At 42.3% G+C, this 24838-nt stretch overlaps 1 protein-coding gene across 3 annotated transcripts in view; it reads right to left on the bottom strand.

Moving 5' to 3' along the window:
* Nucleotides 1-19881, bottom strand: part of LOC122553421 (galactocerebrosidase) — a 74976-nt gene extending 55095 nt beyond the window's left edge. Inside the window, exons 1-4 of one of the 3 annotated variants that reach the window (XM_043697162.2) lie at nt 19372-19881; nt 17766-17834; nt 13343-13406; nt 990-1103 (exon numbers count right to left, since the gene is read on the bottom strand). In XM_043697162.2, the coding sequence (XP_043553097.1) occupies nt 990-1103; nt 13343-13406; nt 17766-17834; nt 19372-19560 (436 nt within the window). In that variant the 5' untranslated portion in view covers nt 19561-19881. The remainder of the gene's footprint in view (nt 1-989; nt 1104-13342; nt 13407-17765; nt 17835-19371) is intronic. The other 2 variants (XM_043697160.2, XM_043697164.2) reach the window with 2 other exon arrangements.
* Between the last annotated feature and the right edge of the window lie 4957 nt (nt 19882-24838).

Here is a 24838-nt window from a genome sequence, read left to right as displayed (position 1 = left end):
AGTTTACTCAAATGTATAATCTATAAAATAGAATTATATAATATGCATTCTATATTTAATGAATAACAAATTTCTATTGGTTTTCAGTTCCAAGTTCTTACTTTATTGACCAGTTTTCTTTCAATCCTTATCAAATGCCCTTTACATTTCTGAAAATCTTGTCTAATTTCCTTGAATAGAATGGAGACTGATGCTCCAATGTATTCTGAATGCCATTTATAGGGATAAAGTTTTGTTCGAGGAGAAAGTGAGGTCTGCAGATGCTGGAGATCAAAGTTGAAACTTTATTGCTGGAACAGCACAGCAGGTCAGGCAGCATCCAGGGAACAGGAGATTCGACGTTTCGGGCACAGGCCTGAAGAAGGGCCTGTGCCCGAAACGTCGAATCTCCTGTTCCCTGGATGCTGCCTGACCTGCTGTGCTGTTCCAGCAATAAAGTTTCGACAATAAAGTTTTGTTCGGCAAACTAGGAATTTCTACAACCGAACCGTTAACTTCTATCTGGAGATTTTGTTACAAATATAAAAAGAGGAACTGGAATATTAATATTCTGTAATTTAAGAGTCAAAAATTTGAGAACATTCTGGGAATGATTTTTTCTTCAGCTACATGATTTACATTTTGTCTCCACTCTAATACCTTTAAGCCAGATGGACACAGATTATTTTCACAAAGTGTGCTGTCACTCCAGTATAGTATAAAGGAATGGTGCACTGTTGCAGGTGAAGTCGTTCAGAGAAAGCAGTCAATCATGATCCTGTCTCTACAATTTTTAACATGCACCTGAACAGAATGTTAATTTAAAAGGCACAAATCATCCTAGGTTCTTCCACCAAAATTCTTTCTTCAGATCAAAGAAAATCAGATTTGTCCGTCATTAATCTGACTGCAATTCATTGGATATTGCTGGCAGAGAATGGTATGACCATCAATTGACTGTAATTTGAGAACCAAAAGGATTGCATGGTTGACAAGGTGTTAGTACATACCTATTAATTTAATATTAGGATTCCTCTTTTTAGCTTCTTTCATTAGCCACCACTCATATCCTCGTGAGTAATTTTCATCGTTCTCATCGTGCATGTGTGATGGCTCAGTCCCATCTATTTAGCAAATAATAAAACATGCCTTAAAACAATTCAATGTTAAAATACAAATTAATATTTAATAGGCATTGGTATTAAGTTATTGTCTCAATTACTACCATAAATGTGGCAAATATAAATTATTCAGTGCCACCTAATGGCGGTCACAGTCCCTAATATCCTCGCCAAAAGATTAATGATAAAGAGATCATAGTCTCACAACCGAATAAAACTTAAGATTGTTCACTATTCAACGATTATGCAGGAATGCAAAGATACTCCTAGTTTCTCTTCACCATCACTAGCTGATAGTATGCAGTAACAACACAAGTTGAGCTTGCCACTAATAGGGAGCTGTCATTGAGCCAAAAAAGTCATTTTGCCTATCACACAACTGAATGACATGGTATGTTGAAAAATGTGGTGCTAGAAAAACACAGCAGGCCAGGCAGCATCCGAGGAGCAGGAGAATCGAAGTTTCGGGCATAAGCCCTTCTTCAGGAATGAGGCTGGTGTGCCAGGTGGGCTGAGCTGCCTGGCCTGCTGAGTTTTTCCAGCACCACATTTTTCAACTCTAGTCTCCAGCATCTGCAGTCCTCACTTTCTCCTGAATGACATGGTATACAAATTTTAGTGCTCATATGATAAGAGCAAAGTAAGCTGTATATTGCAAAGACTGGCAGGATACATCAAACAGCATATCCATGTGTTCATATTAAGCAAGTTACTGATCATATCCACTTATGATTTCTCCGCTAAAATTTGGAGGAAAGGGAGCTCATTTGACTGTCTCAATTGTAAAGTAAATTTGACTGCAGGATAGAGAATCTTAAAACGTGTAAGGAATTTTTTTTACATGCAATTGCAGATTTAATTGTAGCAAACATCCTGTCCTCATATTGGAAATACGTAAGTGGCAATAGACATCAGACATGTCTCTGAGTATCCCATAAAGATATTTGAGAGAGATGGACCTAGAGGGGTTCCTACGGCAGCATCATCTGTTTGGACCTACATTGGTGACATTCAAATTGAACCTAACTGTGCAAGTTGCTGAGTTCATAAATTTCATAAACACTTGTTAATGCAGTGGTGGCAGGTTCAGATTGTGAGATATGATGCTGCAGTGCAGAGGTCTGTAATTTTCTTGAATGATATATTGGCGAATGTTGTGCATTAACACTGCATTGCAAGTCATAGAGTCATACAGCACGGAAACAGACCCTTTAGCTCAACTTGTCAGCACTGAAGATATCCCAATCTGATCTAGACCTAATTGCGAACATTTGGCCCATATCCCTCGGAACCCTTCCTATTCATAAGGCCATTCAGATGCCTTTTAAATGTAACTGTACCAGCCTCTACCACTTAATCTGGCAGCTCATTCCATAAATGCACCACCCTCTGTGTGAAAAGTTGTCCCTTAGGTCCCTTTTGTATCTTTCCCTTCCCACCTTAAACTATACCCTATGGTTTTGGATTCCACCCACACTCCCCAAGGCCTGACCATTAACTGTATAATTTCTATATGGTCTTTGCAATGTGAAGGAATCCTTTACTGTTTAAGTGGAAAACTTGCTCAAAGCTGATTGTAGCAATTAGCCCAATCATTTGGACAGTTTAAGGTGGCAGAGGTAAGATAGGTAAAAGGGGGATATAAAAGGGACATCATAGAATCCCTACAGTCCAGAAAGAGGCCATTCAGTCTGCATATGTCCTCCAAAGAGCACCCAGCCAGATTCAATTCTGGGTTCAATTCCCACCTCAGGCAACCCACCTCCGGTTTCCTCCCATGGTCTGAAAATGGGCAGGTTAGGTGAATTGGCCATGCTAAATTTCCCGTAGTGTTAGGTGAAGAGGTAAATATAGGGGAATGGGTCTGGGTGGGTTGCTCTTCGGAGGACATATGCAGAGTGAAGGGCCTGGTTCCACACAGTGAGTAATCTAATCATTAGGTTAGGATACCTGGTTGGCATGATGAGTTAGACTGAATGGTCTAACTGTTTCTGTGCTGTTTGCAAAGTTTTGGGCTGAATTAGATACCATCTGGGTGGGCCACCAACTACATTTAAGGGACATCCACCAAATGGTCCAGGCTGCATGCCCTCAGGGCAACTGACGTTTAGTATCTGACAAGTCTGACATAGCCGATGTTGCATAGTAATGAAGTCAAGATTATAGGAGAGGCAGATGGACCCAGGGCACCCCTACTAAAGCAGATATCGAGGCTCAGCAGGAGCCCTTCAGCAGAATTAAGGCTGAAATCCAGTGCGTTCTGGGGAAACCGCCCACCAGTTGGGCAAAAATAACAAACACCAAACAACAGAAGAGGGAGGGCACCTCAGAATATGGGGAATGACTCTTTAGGGTCTACCAAGAATGCTCAGGGATTCCCTAGACAGACTGCTCTGATCGGGCATTTATTCAGTCTTTCAAGGACGAGCTGTCTCCCGCGCACCAGGCAGTCCTAAAAATGGGGTTTGTTGTTCTCCAAGACTATGATGCCTGGCAGAATAGGCAAAAGGAGTTTAGGAGGACGAGAAAAACTCCCCATGCGCATAAAGCCGGAAAACCTAGGCGCCTTCACAAAGACAAAATCCAGACCCATGTGTCACAATTGTGGCAAAATGGGCCACTTTGTCTGGGATTGTAAGGGGAGGAAACAGAACACTCTGAAGACACTAGTTGGAAAAAAATTGGCAAACCAACAAACACCGAAAATACATCGTACTGACGTCCAGCAGCTCCATGGACACAGGTGATAAGGAAGGAAGGAGTTATGCGACTGCACTGGTAGGGGGCAGACAGTGAGAGATGCTAGTGGACACAGGAGCCTCCATATCTATTACTGACCTATCCCTAAGTAACAAAATGATTTGTGTGAAGGGGATTAATGGACAACGAACCCCTGCGTACTTCAGTGAGACCACTCTAGTAGAAATCAGTAACCTGCATATATTGATGCGATTTTATGTATGTAAAAATAATCAAAGAACTATTACGGGGAATGATTTAACAAAGGAGTATGAAATCCTTAATGAATCTGGGAAGGGCAAATTAACCTGGCCCCGTTCCAATGGGAGAAAGGAAAAAATGGAAACTTATGCGAGCCACTTGAGCACTGTCCAAGTCACCTCCACTATGGGACACGATTGGCAGCTAAATGATAATGGCTTTAGTGTCATTTGCACCTCTGTCCCAGGGGTATGGGCAGAGACTAAATTAGAAACAGGCTTGATTAAAATCAACCCTGTAGTCATGGATGGTCCAGAACACAAGCCTCACCGCCAAACTCCATCAAACCTGAAGCCAGAAGGGTGGTTGTGGAAATTATGAAAAGATTAGCAGAGAGGAAAATTCTCCAAGACACTGCAAGCACAACTAATTCCCCCACATGACCGGTCAGTAAACCTGATGGAAGTTACCATCTCAATTGATTGTACAGCCCTAAACAGGTCACTACTAAATTACACCCTACTGTCGCCAATCCATCCACAATCTTAAATGGGCTCTCCCTGATGCACAAACTCTTTACTGCACTGGATATTGCGAATGGATTCTGGTCATCACCCCATCGTGGCTCCCAAGATAAGTTTGCATTTACCATAAGGGAAAAACAGTATATCTGGATCAGATGTCCCCGGGGATTTAGTAATCGTCCATCCATCTTTCACCGTGTAATGAGGGAGGTACTCAGGGAGATCGACCTGCCCCACTCCTGGCTTCTGAATCCAAACCAAGACATCAGGAGGTGCTATGCTTAGTCCTGATGCACTTGCAGGACAAAGGATTAAAAGCCAAACCAAAGAAAGCTCAAATTGAGAAAACTAGACAGACAGGAAGACAGCTATACAACAGATGCCACGGCCCGTGACAGTCCGTGGTGAGAGAAAGGTCTTAGGCTTGTTTAATTATGAAAGAAATTTTATCCCCGGTTTGCCAAAGTTGTTGAGCTCATACAACGATTGGTAAAAGGGGGTAAACCTACAACGGGCCCCGGTGACTGGAGCAAGACGACTCCTATACAAAACTGAAAGTGGAGTTAATGTCAGCAGCATTTTGGGATTACCAGACACTAGTAAAGACCTCCACATTTACTGCAACGAAAAGGGAGGTTTTACTCAGCAGTAGTAACCCAGCTCCTTGGCGAAAAAACGGCGACCTACAGGGTACTACTCTACTGCTAAGGGTCCCGTAGTGAACAGCGTGCCCAGAGGTACAGCTGCTTTAGACTGTGTCGTATGGGCTTTGAGGATCAGTGAGCCTATTGTGATGACAGGGAATATAGTCTTGCATACCAAACACACCCTCGTAGAAATGTTAAATACGGGAAGATTATGCACTGCTTCTAACACGAGAAGGGCAAAATGGGAGGCTGTCCTTTTGCCACCAACCAAACTAATTACTATTGTATGGGATATTCAGGAAAACCCAGCAGAAGAGATGTTAGGCGATGGTGAACCACGTGTGTGGGAACATGGACGATGAAGTAGAGGAAAGTAGGATAAAGAATGTACCCATGGAGGCACCAGGTGAGCCCTGTTTGTGGATGGCACGCAGAAATACATAGACGGTTTGCCACGAACGGAATGGGCAGTAGTGAACATGGAACTATGAGGTGTCTGAGTGGGGAGAATAGGAGGCGGCCTGTCAGCCCAGTTGGCAGAGTTAGTGGCCCAAAGGGACCTGGGAGCATGTATAGATGGATTTTACGGAACCCCTTCCCCAATCCCATGGGAAGATGCATCAGCTTGGGATCATTGACCAATTCACCAAATGGGTCGAGGCCTACCCTACCCAGAACTGCTCAGCTAACCCTGTTGCAAGGATTTTAGCTGAGGTCGTGATTCCCAGGTGGGGTGGGTGCCATCCCAGATTGACTCCGACCAGGGACCCATTTTACTGGAAGAATGTTAAAAACTCATGTGTCAGCTGATGGGCATTCAACAGAAATTTCACATACCCTATCATCCACAAAGTTCTGGCATGCTGGAGCAAATGAACAGAACTCTTAAAACCTCTCCTGCTGAGGCCATGCAGGACTCTAACAAAAGCTGGACTGAGGTTCGGCCTGCTACACTCATGTGACTCTGATAAGCCAATCGACAGGTTTGACCCCTTGAATTGATGGCAGGTAGGGTAATGCAAGTACCCAAGTCCATCCTCATTGAGGGGGGGGGGGGGGGGGGTTCCGATGTTAGCCCTCTCTTTGATAGCGACGTATTCTATGTGCTCAAACTGAGCGCCCAGCTGAAGGGAATGTGGAAAACAGTTAGGGACAAACAGGAGGAGGTGGGATGAACAGAGGCAATTACAGGATTGTCCAGAGGTTCCATCAGCGGCTAGTAAGGTTATATACCCGTTAAACCTGGCTTCACCCCCAAATGGAAATGTCCCTATGACTTTATCATTAGTGGTGACTGGAAACACTGGTCACAACTGAATATACAGACACCGATTGATGATCCTCACCCTCTGCTTTCTTGTCAGACTGACTCCTCTCGCAGCCGGCTGACTTTGTGCGTGCAGGTCGTTGTGAATAGACCAAGAGCGCAGGCTGTTGCACATGGGCGATATACCCTTTGGACCATTGCATAACTCCATTCGCAAGAATTATGCCGGGGGGTAGGTAGCCTGTTCATTATGCTCCCACATGTCTCAGACCACAAAAGTCGGGGGGGGAGAAAACTAAAGAAGAAATACTTGCAGAACACAATGTCATAGTACGCCACTCCTGGAAACTGATCTCTGCGTGCGCCTGCACAGAACACAAGAAACCGTCTTTTGTGTTTTTTTTTGTATGTCCTCCAGACTGTAAAAACTGCTGTACTTGTTCAGGGAGAGATGGCGTGGTCAAGTCCCATGGTTAGGGTCAAAATCATGCTTGCCCCCCCCCCCCAAACACTTGATTTAATAAATTTGATTGACTTGCTTCTAAATTTGTGTTTTAGGACTTTTACTATAACACATGCTTTTTGTATTATCATTCAAATAATTTCCACGAATAACAAACAAAAGCAGGACTCAGAATTGGGCGCCACGGTGGTTCAGTGGTTAGCGCTACTGCCTCACAGCAGTAGCGTGTGATTCCAGTCTTGGGCAACTGGCTGTGTGGAGTTTGCTCATTCCCCCGTGTCTGTAGTGACTTCCTCCGGGTGCTTCGGTTTCCTTCCACAGTCCAAAGATGTGCAGGTCAGGCAAATTGGCTATGCTAAATTGCCCATATTATTAGGTGCATTACTCAGAGGGAAATTGGTCTGGGTGGGTTACTCTTTGAAGGGTCGGTGTGGACTAGTTAGGCCGAAAGGCCTGTTTCCACACTGTAGGGAACCTAATCTAATCAAATCAAAAACTGATCCCTGTGGAACACTACTGGTGACAGACTTCTACCAACTATCTCCTGCCACTAAGGCAATTACGTACCAAATTGGCAAGTTCACCACAAATGCCATGTGACCCAACTTTACTAGTTCGTCTATTATGCGGAACCTTGTCAAAGTTGATTCTTTACTTTTTTCTCCCCCTTTGTGTGTTGTATGGGTGCAGGTGTGAGACACAGTGAAAGACAAAAGGTGTACAAATCTTTATTTAATTTCCACCACGAGGAAGAAAGGAAACACCCAAGTTGGCAGTGACAAGCAGTATTCTTCCTAGAGGGCAATGCGGCGTGATCAGTGAAGGAGAGGGCAGGATTAAATCAAAATAGAGTTGGAAGGGGAAATAATACACTCCAATCCCTGTGGTGCCCATCTCTCCCTGAACAGCTCATGTGCTCCTTCTCTAGAGACACCCAGGCTCTGACATAACTGTGGATTGATCCTTTACCTTTGGATTGGTAACCGTCAGTTGTTCATCACTAAATCGAGGATGGTCTGTTCCATCACTGGGTCTTAATCAAAGCGATTTTGAATGGCCAGTTCAGTGTTAATTGTATTCTTTAGTGGTTGAACAAGTCACTTTTCCTCCTGACTGCAGCACTAAGATTTAACATTGACTATCTTTTGTAAGGTACAAGTTCCAGCAGTGTGTACTATGGTGTGACAGGTTTCTCACCTCCCACTGTTTGGGGGCTGAACTTGGTTCAAGTTGACCAAGTTAAAAACCAATTCAGATGCAAATCTGGAGTTCTTTGGTCCTCAGTTAGTAATTAGTGGTGCTTATCAAAAACCAACCACATTAGCTAATGCTTGGCCTTTTTTAAAAATACTCCCTTCAAGGTCTGTTTAATAATTCTCCCTTTTTGATTACTGACAATGTATTGCTTTACTCTGAGGAAATTGCTTCACTGAAGCATTCCTCAATTCAGCATGTTTAAGGAAACAAAACTACTTTCCACCAGCCTTGCTCCTGATATCTGTTAGCACAAAAGTTAGTATTCTACGCCATTATGTAGATCTTGTACAAGGTTCAACCATGAACGTCATCTTTTAACAAGTTCAATATTCTTTTATTTTACCTGTTCATTGGTTGAAGGTGTCGCTGGTTCAGCAAGTGAAGAGAACAGATTAGATTAGATTACAATGTGGAAACAGGCCCTTCGGCCCAACAAGTCCACACCGACCCGCCGAAGCGCAACCCACCCATACCCCGACATTTACCCCTTACCTAACACTACAGGCAATTTAACATGGCCAATTCACCTGACCTGCACATCTTTGGATTGTGGGAGGAAACCGGAGCACCCGGAGGAAACCCACGCAGACACGGGGAGAACGTGCAAACTCCACACAGTCAGTCGCCTGAGGCGGGAATTGAACCCGGGTCTCTGGCGCTGCGAGGCAGCAGTGCTAACCACTGTAACGTTCTCTTAATAATGTAACAATCAACTCTGAAGCTGGTATATCCCATTATTGCCAGCGGTAGGATTCAAATGTCAACAGAACGTTAAAAGAAAAGCAAAATACTACAGCTGATGAAAGTTCAGCTCAGTTTACAAGTCAATTATTTCTCATCTCGAGGCCTACTTTAGCTTAAAAACGTAATTCTCTTTCTCCCTAATATGAAACTCATGTCACTGCAGTGATTATTTAAGATGATCGCTAACAAATGGATTAATAACAATACTGTTAGTTGTTCATCTCTAAATCTAGGAAGGGCTCTTTAGTTGGCTTTTAAACATGTTCTTCAACAAAAACAATCCAGAATTTATCCTAGAAATTAATGTGCTTTTCTACTTATATTTTTCCAATCTAATAGTTTGTGAAAATGAAAGTCCTCCGTTAAATACAAGTTGTTACTCACTTTCCTAATTTTTATGTCCATCACATCATAAGAATAGACAAGAATGCTCAGGCCATCCATTCCTAGACTGATCAAGTTTATGCTTAAGTAATGAATGTTTGTACAATATATACATTAAAAAAAATTATTCCTCCTGTTTCCTGCTAACCACTGATGAATTTTCTTCCTGAGATTTGGAAAAGTTTCCATGTGTCACTATTCCTCCTCTTTTAGAGTCATCGGGATGTAGTGTTAGTCCAACTTGTCCATACTGACCAGATATTCTACATTAATCTAGTCTTGTTTGCCAGCATTTGGCTAATATCCCTTCAAACCCTTCCTATTCATATACCATCCAGATGCCTTTTAAATGCTGCAATTGTATTAGCCTCCATAACTTCCACCTGCAGCTCATTCCATGCGCACACAGCTTCCTGCATGAAAAGGTTGCCCCTTAGGTCCCTTTTAAATCTTTTCCCCCTCAACTCTAGTTTTGGACTCCTTACCCTGGGAAATGACCTTGACTATTCACCTTATCTACGCCCTTTATGATTTTAAAATTTTCTATAAAGGTCACCCCTTAGCTCCATAGAAAATAGCCCCAGCTCATTCAGCCTCTCCTTGCTGCTCAAACCCTTCAACCCTGGCAACATCCTTGTAAATCTTTCCTGAACCTGTTCAAGTTTAACAACATCCTTCCTGTCGCAAAGAGACCATAATTAAATGCACAACTCCAAAAAAGTGACCTAACCAATGTACCTTTTGTAATATTAACTAAAATGCAACCACTTTCTAGGAGACTATGCTCCAGTAGTGCATGCTTCACATGGTGAGCTTCTTTTCCTTTCCTATCTGGATACCTGACAGCGATTTATTGTAGTTAAAATGATTGATGTTGTCTGCCAAGTGTATCTGGTTTCCCATATCAAAACGGCTATCCAGAGAGCCTCCCTCATTAGGATATTTATCACTAAACCTTCATAGAACCTACATAATTAATTTAATTTTTTTCTTCTAGAATTGACAGTCCTGATTATGTGATTTCACATATTTCACCATAAGTGTATAGTTGTGTTCCAGTATTTCTTTGCAATTTATGTATTTTCCTGGCAACTTTTAAATTTCTGTGAAAAAGTTAACAACTTCAGTTCACATATAGTGGCATCAAAATAACTTGCATAACGACTGATTGTTTGCATATAAACGTCAACTCTTAAAAAAGCGTATTTATTTTCTGTTCACATTAGTTGGCTAATTCAAATATGTCCAAACTCCATGTTACCTTCCACCTTGTATTCCCCAGCAACGTAGCCAAATCCTTGGTTTCTTTAGAAATGACAGAATGTTTCAGCATTATCAATTAACTCAACAGTTGGTGAATATACTGAATTTGGAAATTTATCACAAGCATTTCAATTCCACAAAGAACCACACATAACTACCAAAGGTAGGAGCCACAACAGAACGTACTGAAAGATACTGGTGTCTTGACTATTGCAGTATGAAATCCCCATTTGGAATTTGTAATATGAGCTATCAAAAGTAGAAGCATGGGCTAATTTATTTATTTTTTCCTTCCCTATTGAAAACAATGTACTTTTCTACTCTTGCTACTATCCAGTTAAGATTAGTTACATAGAAGGCAAATGTGAAATGGGAGCAAACCTAAATTTTTTTTCATTTGGTGAAAAGATTGTGCCTTTTTATTTTTGTGCTTTTAAAACTTGTAGACTGAAATGAGAAAGTATTATTTTAAAACCAATGTTTAAGGATTGCTGCATGTTTGGAAAACCAAGTAACCTGACACTCTGGGGCAAGCATCACGTAAATTGCAATTTGAACAAGCAGCAGTTACATAGAACATGACGGTGTAGTACAGGCCCTTCGGCCCTCGATGTTGCGTTGACCTGTGAAACCAATCTGAAGCCCATCTAACCTACACTCTTCCATTCCCATCCATATGTCTATCCAATGACCATTTAAATGCCCCTAAAGATGGCGAGTCTGCTACTGTTGCAGGCAGGGTATTCTACTACTTCCCTACTTCTGAGTAAACAAACTATCACCCCTCAATTTAAAGCTATGTCCCCTAGTGCTAGCCGCCACCACCAGAGGAAAGAGGCTCTCACTGTTCACCCTATCTAACCCTGATTATCTTATATGTCTCAATTAAGTCACCTCTCACCCTCCTCCTCTCTAATGACAACAGCCTCAAATCCTTCAGCCTTTCTTCAGAAGACCTTTCCTCCATGCCAGGCAACACCCTAGTAAATCGCCTCTGAACCCTCTTCAAAGCTTCCACACCCTTCCTAAAATACGGTGACCAGAACTGTACGCAATACTCCAAGTGTGGCAAAGTTTTGTACAGCTTCAGCATGACCTCAAGGTTCCGAAACTCAATCCCACTACCAATAAAAGCTAACACACCATATGCCTTAACTATCAACTTGGATGGCAACCTTCAAGGATCTATGGACCTGGCCACAGATCTGGATCTGGACCAGGCGTGGCACAGTGCTCAGTGGTTAGCACTGCTGCCTCACAGCACTGGGGACCTGGGTTCAATTCAAGTCTTAGGCAACTATCTGTGTGGAGTTTGCAAATTCTCCCAATGTCCGCGTGGATTTCCTCCCACAATCCAAAGATGTGCAGGTCAGGTGAATTGTCCATGCTAAATTGCCCATTAGTCAGGGCTAAATGTAAAGGAACAGGTTTAGGTGGGGATACTCTTCAGAGGGTCGGTTTGGACTCGCTGGGCCGAAGGGCCTGTTTCCACACTGTAGGGATTCTAATTCCAAATCTCTCTGCTGATCTACACTACCAAGAATCTTACCATCAACCCAGTACTTTGTATTCCTGTAACACCTTCCAAAGGGATGCACTTCACACCTTTCTACATTAAACTCCACTTGCCACCTCTCAGCCCAGCTCTGCAGCTTCTGTCCCTCTGAAACCTACAACATCTTTTGTCACGATTCACAACTCTACTGACCTTAGTATCATTTGCAAATTTACTAATGCTCTCATCCAGGTCATTTTTTATAAATGACCAACAGCAGTGGACCCAAAACAGACCCTTGCAGTACACCACTAGTCACCTGAATTCCAGGATGAACACTTCCCATCAACCACCACCCTCTGTTTTCTTTCAGCTAGCCAACTTCTGATCCAAACCAGTAAATCACCCTCGATCCCATGCCTCCGTATTTTGTAAATAGCCTACCATGGGAAACCTTATCAAATGCCTTACTGAAATCCATATACACCATATCAACTGCTTTACCTTCATTCACTAACTCCTACAGTCTAATGGCAACACTTCTCAATCAGAATCCACTTGCCAACCAAACAGCACTCTGTTCTCATATGGTGTAATGCTGGTATCCCCTTTACTTTTGCATTTTTTGTAAATTGTCCTGATAAGTGCAAGATGGAAAGCTTGGACAAAATGTGACTTTTATCAGTACTAAAAAGGTAAAGTCACTATAATCCTACTGTGTCATATGTCTAACTATGTTATTAGACGGTGAGGTGTTGAGAAGGAGACCCTTCATCGTAACTTCACCTAGTGCAGAAAGTGAATCCAAACTGTACGCATCATTCTGCGTCAAAACCAGCGACCAGCCTACTGAATTAATTTACCCTCCCCGCCTCATGCACTCTTACCTCTGCCATTAAATGTGAACAGCTATTTGGATTTGACCACCAAATCACAAAAGAATGTCACAGAAAATAAAGTACTTTAAAAAGTTGAGATGTCAATAAAACTTAAGATCTAGCAATATTAGCTGTGTTTAGTCCTGAAGTTTCTTTACAAGATTTAATTTCCATGAGATTACATTACTGTGAGGATTCTCCTCCTTGCAGTCCATACAATTTTAAGATTGCTACAATAACCTGAAGGAAATAGTACAAATGCATAAAATGCTCATCATGTTTTCCAAAGTTATAGTGGACAATCCAGGACACCCCAACATGATTTTCAATCACCCATTTTGCAGGTGCATTTCAAAGTTAGAGAGAGTTGAAGTTCCTACCTGTCGTTTGGGCATCACCACCAATCTCCACCTTTAAGATATGCAGGGAAGCACCAAAGTTTGGCTGACAACAGAAAATAAGTTTATGAACAAATTATTACTATGATTAATACTGATTATGTCACCAAATACAACCCCCAACAGGTGAGAAGAGAAACAGGACTTCCATTCATTATTAGAATTACTCATTAGGTAATGAAGGATGCTGCAATACAACTTGCACTTATATGGTCTCTTTATAAATATTTTAAAGAAAAGCTTCAGAAATGGAAACAGATACCAAACTGTGGAAGTGAAATTAACAGTGGTTGACAGGTGGGTTTTGAAAAGGTTTTCAAAAAGATGATAAAGAATTGGTGAAGTCAAGGGATCAGGAAGATCAAAAAACACCAACTACCAAATTATTTTCTCAGTCGCAAAAATCATTTGTCCAAAAGTAAAAACATATAGAAAAGTTGCATAGAGGTTTTGTGGTTTGTAGTTCAAAAGAGCAAAATCTTTACACGAAACACCCTATAGGTAGCAATTCACTGCAGTAAAGCTGACTGTTCTGTTATTAGAACAATTGAAAAAAGACAAATCTAAAGATCCCAGTCAAATGAAGTTCTGACCAGAATAATGCTTGACAAAGACAGCTGCACATCATGTAGTATTACTATCAGAAGAGAGCAAGAGAAGAGAACTCCATGGAGTTTCAGTTGAACTCGAGGAACTGGTCACAGTGACCACCAGTTTCCATTCAACTTGTTTTGCAGAAGCTACTTCCTACAACAATACTTCACTTTCATCTGTCTTAAAAGATTTAATCACAATTTCACAGATCTTGTGAGAAACTCAAAAGCATATCATAAAAGGAAATAGCAAATTTTTAGAACAGTAACACTGGAGCTTATTGCGGTCTTCATAAACGTCACCAAAAAGTAGTCTTAGATCTAAATAAATGAAGAGGCAAATGCAGATTATGTACTGGTGAAAAAACATTAATGCCACTCAAGCAACAAAAGAGACACGGAATTAATTTTGTTTCTATTTCAGCAACTTAAGCAAAGGTTGCAACCATCTAGAGCTAGTAATAAGCTAAAGGGAAGTAAATTCTGTTAACTACTCAAGGAAGTATAGATTCAGACATAAACACATGATTGATTCCTCACGGCCACAAGTGCTGTGGTCAAACAGCTGCTCTAGTATTTGTGCATACAGAGTCATAGAGAGGTACAGCATGGAAACAGACCCTTTGGTCCAACCCGTCCATGCCGACCAGATATCCCAACCCAATCTAGTCCCACCTGCCTGCACCCGGCCCATATCTCTCCAAACCCTTCCTATTCATATACCCATCCAAATGTCTTTTAAATGTTGCAATTGTACCAGCCTCCATCACTTCCTCAGGCAGCTCATTCCACACACGTACCACTCTGTGAAAAAGTTGCCCCTTAGGTCTCTTTTATATCTTTCACCTCTCACCCTAAACCTATCCCCTCTAGTTCTGGATTCCCCGACCCCACGGAAAAGACTTTGTCTATTATCCTATCCATACCCCTCAATTTTGTAAACCTCTACAAAGGTCACCCCTCAGCCTCCGATGCTCCAGGGAAAACAGCCCCAGCCTGTTCAGCCTCTCCCTGTAGCTCAAATCCTCCAACCCTGGCAACATCCTTGTAAATCTTTTCTAAACCCTTTCAAGTTTCACAACATCTTTCCAATAGGAAGGAGACCAGAATTGCATGCAATATTCCAATAGTGGCCTAACCTACTCATTACTCTGACCAATAAAGGAAAGCATACCAAACGCCTTCTTCACTATCCTATCTACCTGCGACTCCACTTTTAAGGAGCTATGAACCTGCACTCCAAGGTCTCTTTGTTCAGCAACACTCTCTAGGACCTTACCATCAAGTGTATAAGTCCTGCTAAGATTTGCTTTCCCAAAGTGCAGCAACTCGCATTTATCTGAATTAAACTCCATCTGCTACTTCTCATCCCATTGGCCCATCTGGTCAAGATCCTGTTGTAATCTGAGGTAACCCTCTTCGCTGTGCACTATACCTCCAATTTTGGTGTCATCTGCAAACTTACTAACTGTACCTCTTATGCTCGCATCCAAATCATTTATGTAAATGACAAAAAGTAGAGGGCCCAGCACTGATCCTTGTGGCACTCCACTGGTCACAGGCCTCCAGTCTGAAAAACAACCCTCCACCACCACCCTCTGTCTTCTACCTTTGAGCCAGTTCTGTATCCAAATAGCTAGTTCTCCCTGTATTCCCTGAGATCTAACCTTGCTAATCAGTCTCTCATGGGGAACCTTGTTGAACGCCTTACTGAAGTCCATATAGATCACATTTACTGCTCTGCCTTCATCAATCTTCTTTGTTACTTCATCAAAAAACTCAATCAAGTTTGAGAGACATGATTTCCCATGCACAAAGCCATGTTGACTATCCCTAATCAATCCTTGCCTTTCCAAATACACGTACATTCTGTCCCTCAGGATTCCCTCCAACAACTTGCCCACCACCGAGGTCAGGCTCACCGGTCTATAGTTCCCTGACTTGTCTTTACTGCCCTTCTTAAACAGTGGCACCACGTTTGTCAACCTTCAGACTTCCGGCACCTCACCTGTGACTATCCATGATACAAATATCTCAGCAAGAGGCCCAGCAATCACTTCTCTAGCTTCCCACAGAGTTCTCGGGTACACCTGATCAGGTCCTGGGGATTTATCCACTTTTTCCAAAGTTCTAAAACAATGTAACAGCATATAAAACAGTAATTGCTGCTCCTGGAATTCAGGAAATCACCTCCAACACCTAAAATACCTCAAAAAAAAAGAGAGCAGCTCTTACAGCCAGAAATTTTTCCCGTCCTCCATCTATGAGGGACACAGAAACATTTCACCATCGATCATTGATATACAGTGAATCCTATTTTACTTGTTTATTCAAAATAATCAAATCATTGATACATTTTTAATTTTGTGATAAACTGTTATCAATAGGCAAGGTCACTAGTTTGCTATCTTTATGAAAAAATGAATAGAATTCATAAAGGAAACATTATAAACACTGAATCCTATTTAGTTACGATAAGTCACTGGCTCACCAACATGGATTAACAGCTATGTTTGCAAATGCACTGTATTACTGTACATTATATTCTAATTATAAACATTTCAAAAGGGTTAAATCTTCTAGTCAAATATCAAATGAAATTCCATTTTCCTCTAATTTGCTAAAGCCATCATATTTCAAAGTATTACTTATTGCCTATACAAGTTAAACAACAAGCAAAGATAATTGTATACAAGGTGACATAAAATGTACCATTGCTTATATATGATTTAAGAAATTATAGATTAAGATTTACAAAAGGCTCCATCACACAATAATATGAGAGAAAGCTCACTTTGGGTGACATGGGATACTTTGATCAGTGTGTACGAAAACTCATTTCTTTATATTTTTTACAGCGATGAACTAAACTTCAAAAGTGCTGGAGAAAATTCTTATGAATCAGGTAGTACTTCATCATTGAATAAATTCACTGCTAAAATTGTCAATGCCTCTGTTCCCCCAGCTAGGAGAGATGTGAAGCTTATTGATACACATGCACAGAGCTCCACTAAAAAAGAGTCACCATATTCCCAAAGGATTACAGGGCTGTTCAGAGAGAATGGACTGGCAGTGGTTTAACTGGAAGTCACCATAATTCAGAAGAAGGGAAGAGTTGAGAAGGAGGTACCTTCTCAGCAGAGCTCCAATCATGGCACCATTCATTTTGGTCCCACAACTCTGTACTGCTAAAAGTGCACTCCTACCCACACAAACCCCACTTTCCTGCACTAGACCCACATTATGCCACTTAAAGTGTTCATATACAAGTGGGATCCTTAACTACTTGTTTTCATGATGCATTACAATTACACACCATTGAAGCAAACCAAGTCAGTATGAATACACCATCATAGATTCCTGACAGCATGGAAGTAGGCCATTCATCCCACTGAGCCCAAACCGACTTGCTGAACAGCATCCCATCCAGACTCACCCCCCTACCCTACACCCGTAACCCTGTACCTCCCATGACTAATCCATCTAGCCTGCACATCCTTGGACATGGTGGGCAATGTAATATGGCCAATCCACTTAATCTGCATGTCTTTGGACTGTGGGAGAAAACTTAAGCAGACACCAGTAAACTGTGCAAAGTCCACACTATCGCCTGAGGGTGATATTGAACTCAGCCCCTGACACTTAGTCAGCAGTGCTAACCACTGAACCACTGTGTCGCCCATCTACTGTACAAAAGAGAAAAGTGATCTTATCAGTTACAGCAATACTAACCTCATCAGTTAAACATCATTGCTACACCCTTGATGCCAAGGCCGCTACATAATAATGTATCTATTGGATATACTTGCTACCTTGAATAAATAGTCCAAGATTTGGCTGCGATATGGCTCTGGGTAGTTCACAAGAAGCCGGGAGGTTGCCTAAAAAAAAAGCACAATATTCTATGATAATTCAAAACAAATCACTGAAATTTACTACACAACTTACTGCAGTTACAACGATGCACAACACACTTATGATCAGCATAAAGTCAAAGTTAGCAGCACTGAACGCATGATATCTTGGGGTAGCTGTTCTAAAAAGAATTGCTGAGCCCAAACTGCAAACCTATCTGTTCTAGCATTTTACATTTTTATTTCAGATTTGCAGTGCTTACAATATTTTCTGTATTTAGCTCAAAACACTGCAGCCAAACTTAATCTGAGAGGTTTTGGCCACTTAGATACTGTCAGGATATAGAAAACATTTGTCTGGCTGGGTTTTTAATAATAATTTGTTCCACATGAGATCATCACTTCCATTATGCATTTCTCTGCAAACATCAGACAATTTTACCAGTTTTCTGCATTGAGAAACCAAACAAGCTACAAACGTGCAACATGCACTTTCAATGGACTCATCATTATAGGAGGCATTATCTTGACGTTCTTTACAACCATGGGCAGCACGGTGACACAGTGGTTAGCACTGCTGCCTCACAGCACCAGAGACCAGGATTCAATTCCCGCCTCAGGCGACTGACTGTGTGGAGTTTGCAGGTTCTCACCGTGTCTGCGTGGGTTTCCTCCGGGTGCTCCGGTTTCCTCCCACAGTCCAAAGATGTGCAGGTCAGGTGAATTGGCCATGCTAAATTGCCCGTAGTGTTAGGTAAGGGGTAAATGTAGGGGTATGGGTGGGTTGCGCTTCGGCGGGGCGGTGTGGACTTGTTGGGCCGAAGGGCCTGTTTCCACACTGTAATGTAATGTAATCTAATCTAATCTAAAAAGCACAAGAGACTAAATATAGGTTGGGCAAAGTATGTGCACATACAGGACAAGGAAGTAAAGCCATAAAAGAAGTAACACAACAGTATTACATAGAACAGTTTGAAACTGATAATTGCAAGTGATAACCCTAGACTCCACAGTCAAGTCAATAGCGGAGAAGCGGATTAGCAACATCCTGATCTCTACTTTTAATAACACACATTCAGTCACAGGGTCCGTTTCCGTGACTCTATTACCTTGGACATAATAATGGGGACGGAGAAGGAATTATAAGATGGCTTCTAGCACAAAGATGTGCAGGTCAGGTGAATTGGCCATGCTAAATTGCCCATAGTGTTAGGTGCATTAGTCAGAGGGAAATGGGTCTGGGTGGGTTACCCTTCGGAGGGTCGGTATGGATTGGTTGGGCCGAAGGGCCTGTTTCTACACTGTAGTGATTCTAATCTAATCTAATCCAAAAAGGGAAAATACTGCACCTCCTGAAAATCTGAAAGAAGCAATTCCAAACAAGTCATACAACCACTCGAAACGTTTCTCTCCCCGCAAATGCTGCCAGACCTGCTGAGTGTCTACAGCGTCCTCTGCCTTTGCTGCTAACCCAAAGGATGGGGGTCAGCACAACAGCGACGGGCTGAACAGCCTCTTTGTGCGTCATCTCACTTCCTCTTGCGCCGGCACCCCGGCTACTCACCCCGCCGCCGCTCAGGCCGCCGATGCCGTCAAACTGCGGGCCCAGGCCTCCTTCGTCGTCCAGGACGTAGACGGCGGCTCCGAGGCGCGGGCTGGCGCTGAGGCTGAACCAGAGCAAGGCCCAGGGGAGGGACACCAGCCCCGGACACCATTGCCGCCGAACTCCAACGACCCACTCCACCGCTTCCATGGAAACACCCCCACGAGCCGTCTCCGCGAGCACTACCGGTCACCTGATCGCAATCGTCACAATGGGGAGACACGAGGCACCCGGCGCTGGCGGCGGCAGCACTTCATTCATTCATTCATTCATTCATTGACCGAGAAAGGGGGAGGGGGAATGAATGATCTTGGCTCAAACAGTGAGCAGGTTCTGGATCAGTGGTGCTGGAAGAGCACAGCAATTCAGGCAGCATCCGACGAGCAGCAAAATCGACGTTTCGGGCAAAAGCCCTTAATCAGGCAAACAGTGAGCAGACCACCCTCCCGCCAATCAGCATTTCTTTGCAGCTAAAATAAAACCAAGTTAGAGACAAAAAAAAATCATGCAGATGCTGGCATCCAAGGTAGACAAGCAGGAGGATGGAAGAACACAGCAAGCCAGGCAGCGTCCGGAGGTGCTGGTGGTGGCTGGCTTGCTGTGTTCTTCCAGCCTCCTGCTTGTCTAAAATAAAACCAAGACTGAAGATCTGGAACGAAAACAGAAATTGCTGGAGGAAAGTCTGCCTGTGTGAAAACAGAGTTAATGTTTCGAGACTCCAGCAGGGCTGAATTTCCTCCAGCAATTTCTTAATTTGTTTCTTTTCAGCTAAACATCCAGCTTTCCGATCCAGTGATTGGCCATCCTTCAAAGCTAACTCGAAACCTTACCTCTGTTTTCCTTGCACGGAGGCTGCTACACTACCTGCTAAGTTTCCCCAGCCTTTTCTCTTTTTTGTTTGTTTTGGATCACCAGCAATCCGCCCTTCTTTGATTTATTTTACTCAGCTTTCCCTTAGCTGCTGCACTTGGTACTGTCTTATCTGCCAAATGTGTGAAGTAATCTTCCTCAGTGGACCAGAGGGTTGGTCTCTCGTCAGACAGATAACTGGTGGTGGTTTGACCTGAGAGCCACCACACTAGATGTGAGGAATGAGATTGAGAAAGTGGGACCTTCATGTTGACCTCAACTAGCATGGCAATTGAACCCATACTGTTGGCATCACACTGCATCATGAACCTGCCATCCAACCAACTGAGTAATCTGACACCCGTACTTGGAAACAAAAGCGCCTTTGTTCAATTGGACCGTAGGGCTCCTCTCTCATTAGGGACAGTGCATAGAAGCAGCTTATTATTGGAAGAAAAAATGCTCGATCACTCTTCCTTCTTCGGCAGTCCCATCTGTCTGGATGCAACTTGCCAGCCTACTTAGATGACTGGTAAGTCCATTAGAATGCAGGATGTAGAACCACAGATCAGGAATTCTTGTGGTGCGGTAATAGTGTCCCAGTAACGCCCTGGGTTCAAGTCCCAACTGCTCCAGATGTGAAATGATTACGCTGAATATTGGATTCACAGGTGCAACATTGGTCCATCAAAGCCACTCTGCCATATAAATGTGCCATGGGTGTTCATTTACCTCTGTGTCATTAGTACCCAGACTCTGCCACATATAAAGCAGTCGTCCTTGAAGGGTAGGGTAGTTGGAGGTTTGTGCTTTCACAACATCAGCTTGGTTTTGCCTCTGCGTGTTTCTGATGAATTCGCTCTTTCTTTCGCTGCCTTACTGACTGAGCCTTCTTTGTTTTGGTCAGTCACAGTCCATGGCTCACATGAATCAGTGGATACAATTGATCTCTGAAGGGATGCTTTGAGGACATCCCGAGAGGTTCCTGTCTCAATCAAGTTCCAGGTGGCATAATTGCTCCAAAAGCCCAGTGTCAGGCATATCCTGCAGCCTGCAACTGGTTTTGAGTGATTAGCATCACAATGTTGGGCATGTTGGGGGGCTCATGAAAGGATGCTATTTTGGATTGCCTATCTTACCACTGAGTTTGGAAGATTTTGCTGGTAATACTTCTCTAAAGCATATTGGAGCACAGAGATCACTATTGCCAGGTAGTCATCACCATAATATGGAGTTTGAGTTCCTGGTCCTCTAATACCCTTTATTTTAGTCAGCTAAAAGCTGAGCTAGCAACTTGAAAGTAATGCTAAATTTCATTTTCTTTATTGGTCTTCATCAAGAGGAAGCTCCCACAGTTTAGAAACTGGATCATGTGTTCTTAGAGTTTGCCATTGGTCTTAATTCACAGCAGAAGTTGTTCTGATGTTGGACCTGGTTGGAAGAGGGCCTTCACTTTTTTTCTTATGTTTCAGAGAAGGAATAAACAATCACCTGGAGTTTAGTTTCTAAGTGACCACACACATGAGTATCATCAGCGTACTGAGGTTAAGTTGTTTTAGTTTTGGATTGAAAGTTGAATGGTTTCCACCTTGGTAAAAACAATGACTGCAGATGCTGGAAACCAGATTCCAGATTAGTGGTGCTGGAAGAGCACAGCAGTTCAGGCAGCATCCGAGGAGCAGTAAAATCGACGTTTCGGGCAAAAGCCCTTCATTCCATCTTGCCTGTAGACTTTCCCCAAAATTGTTAATAATATATTGGAGATGAAATGCATTATTGAGCAAGGAAAATGACAAGAGAATCGGTGTAAAGTCTTGTGCAATCCCAATTTTCAATGAGATAAGATGTGTGGTGGGTCCATTGATAAGAAACATGGCTTGCATCTCATTTGGAGTAGGCAAAAATGGTTATAAATTTCTGAGGACTGCCACATTTGAGGATGATAAAGTATCAGAGGCTTTTTTGAAGTCAATAAAGGCCATGTGCAGCTTATTGTTTGACATTCACAGACATGTCAAACTGAAAGCTACTACTTAAGTTAAAGACTGAACCATGAGTGCTAGAATTGCAACCGCACAGAAACAAGCCATTCGGTGCTTCTATTTCACCTCGCGTCCTCCAACAGTAAAGCTCTCTTTATTGTTCTCCTCTTCATTTTTGCACCAAGACTCCACTTAAATGCATCAATGTTGTCAGCCTCTCCCATTTCATCTTGGTGAACTCTACATTTCCACCACTCTGTAAACAAATTTCTCTTTGATTCTTTGTTATATATTATCTGAACTTTTTTTATGATCATTGTTTTGGATTCACTCCACACCTTTTGAACTTTCTATGGTGCTTCAATATGCTTTTTGTGTGAAGATTGGAACTGCACCAGTGTTCTCAATGGCAGGCTAAACAAATTCCAATGTACGTTTAAAAATACCTTGGAGGTAGTGAGGACTGCAGACGGTGGAAAGTCAGACTTGTTAAGTTATGGAGCTGGAAAAAACACAGCAGGTCAAGCAGCGTCAGAAGAGCAGGGGAGGAGAGTCAACCTTTCTGGGCAGGACCCTTCATCAGGATTCATTTTTTTAAAAAAACTCCCTGATTTTATATTCTATTCCTTTAGAAATTAAATTTGTTTCTTAACTTCTGGTAACTAGGTCACCTCCCTACTCCTTCTACAGAAATGAACAATCTTAAACTTTGCTACATTGAACTTCATTTACCATGTACCACTTCGTTAGTGACAGTACACAATTTGGTACTGACAGCAGTCTTGGATATCAATACTTACCACTATTTACCTGTGGTCTGTTGAAAGGAGTGGACTAAGGTAGACATTTACATAGACTGATGCAGAAATTTGTTCTTTAGATGTCCGGGGTTATTTAACATTTATTTGTCATGTCCCATGTTCTGGATGATTATAAATTTGTCTATCATGCTCAGTGTCCTGGATTAATTATGCAAACCTTAAAATTTTATTCCTTTGCTTTTGATGGAAGCTGCAATTGCATAGCTTTGTTAAACAAATTCCAATGTACGTTTAAAAATACCTTGGAGGTAGTGAGGACTGCAGACAGTGGAAAGTCAGACTTGTTAAATTATGGAGCTGGAAAAAGCACAGCAGGTCAAGCAGCATCAGAAGAGCAGGAGAGGAGAGTCAACCTTTCTGGGCAGGACCCTTCATCAGGATTCATTTTAAAAAAAAAACTTCAACAGTCAGTAAAAAGGCAATTTATTTTTGGCTAATGTAATTCAGTGACCCTACTTTTAATTCAGCTTCTTTTGAAAGGCATTACCAACAGATCTGAAAATGTGTTGCTGGAAAAGCGCAGCAGGTCAGGCAGCATCCAAGGAGCAGGAGAATGAAGAAGGGCTCATGACCGAAACGTCGATTTTCAGCTCTGATCTCCAGCATCTGAAGTCCTCACTTCCTCCTCGAAGATTTTAACCTACTGCAAATCCTCTTGCAAGGATGTCTTCCTTGAAGAAGCTCTCTTCCTCCCAGATTCCTGAAGAAGGGCTCATGCCCGAAACGTCGATTCTCCTGCTCCTTGGATGCTGCCTGACCTGCTGCGCTTTTCCAGCAACACATTTTCAGCTCCGATCTCCAGGATCTGCAGTCCTCACTTTCTCCTCAAAGATTACCAACAGATATCTGGGATCAAAATTTGGCAGAATTGGTGATAAATCTTGCAGTGTTCTGCCTTAAATTCTGCATTTTAATGCCACTTATGTTGCCACTTCCAGGTATCCAATCATTAAAACAAAATTTGAGCTCCGTTCATGAGTTTCATCATAAATTGAACCATAAACTATGCTGACTTTCTGTTCACTGTTCCATGCTTTTGATTGTCCTTGAATATCTTCCATATCAATCATGTTTTTCTTTATGTTCTTCAGTCTTCTTGCTAACTTGGGACTTTGATAAGTCAGAGTACAAGATGTGTCTTTTCCTTGAACAGCTTAATTATCTGGTGTTTCTGTTTGTTCACTGCGCCTTTCTATTAACTAGAGGACAAGATAAAGCTCTTGGCATTCTAGTTGTTTTGACAAACTCCCGCCATAAATCCAACTGTTACTGACCAGCATGGCAATATGGCTGGGCCATTGTCTTGTGCCAATGTTTTTGGAAAGGTAATGTGGAAACGTTGAGTGGAATTTTCTACTCTTTTGAGTGTCGTGGGCCATGGTGGTAAAATTGGGAATTTGGCAAACTTGAAAAAAGTCATATTTCTGACATTGAATTTTCTTTTTTTCAATTTTCCTGTCTTTTTAATTCCTTCATGGGATATGGGTATTGTTGACTGGACCAGCATTTGTTGCCCATCCCAAGTTACCCTAACGATGTGGTGGTGAACTGCCTTCTTGAATTGCTGCAATCATTTCGGGTTAGTTTTAAATGGTGAGTTTTGAATATTGCTAATGGGCAGTGCTGACATAGAACAGCACAGCACAGAAACAGGCCCTTTGGCTCACCATGTTGTGCCAAACATGGCGCCAAGTTATACTAATCCCTGCTGCTTGCCCCGGTCCATATCCTTCCATTCCTTGTATATTCATGTGCTCACCTAAAAGTCCCCTAAAC

This window comes from Chiloscyllium plagiosum, unplaced genomic scaffold (genome assembly GCF_037043375.1).
Source record: "Chiloscyllium plagiosum isolate Xiang-an unplaced genomic scaffold, Cpla_swu_hap1 HiC_scaffold_8, whole genome shotgun sequence".
Taxonomy (NCBI): Eukaryota; Metazoa; Chordata; class Chondrichthyes; order Orectolobiformes; family Hemiscylliidae; genus Chiloscyllium; species Chiloscyllium plagiosum.
Note: the sequence above shows the minus strand (reverse complement) of the source record. Positions and strands in the feature narration are given on the sequence as shown.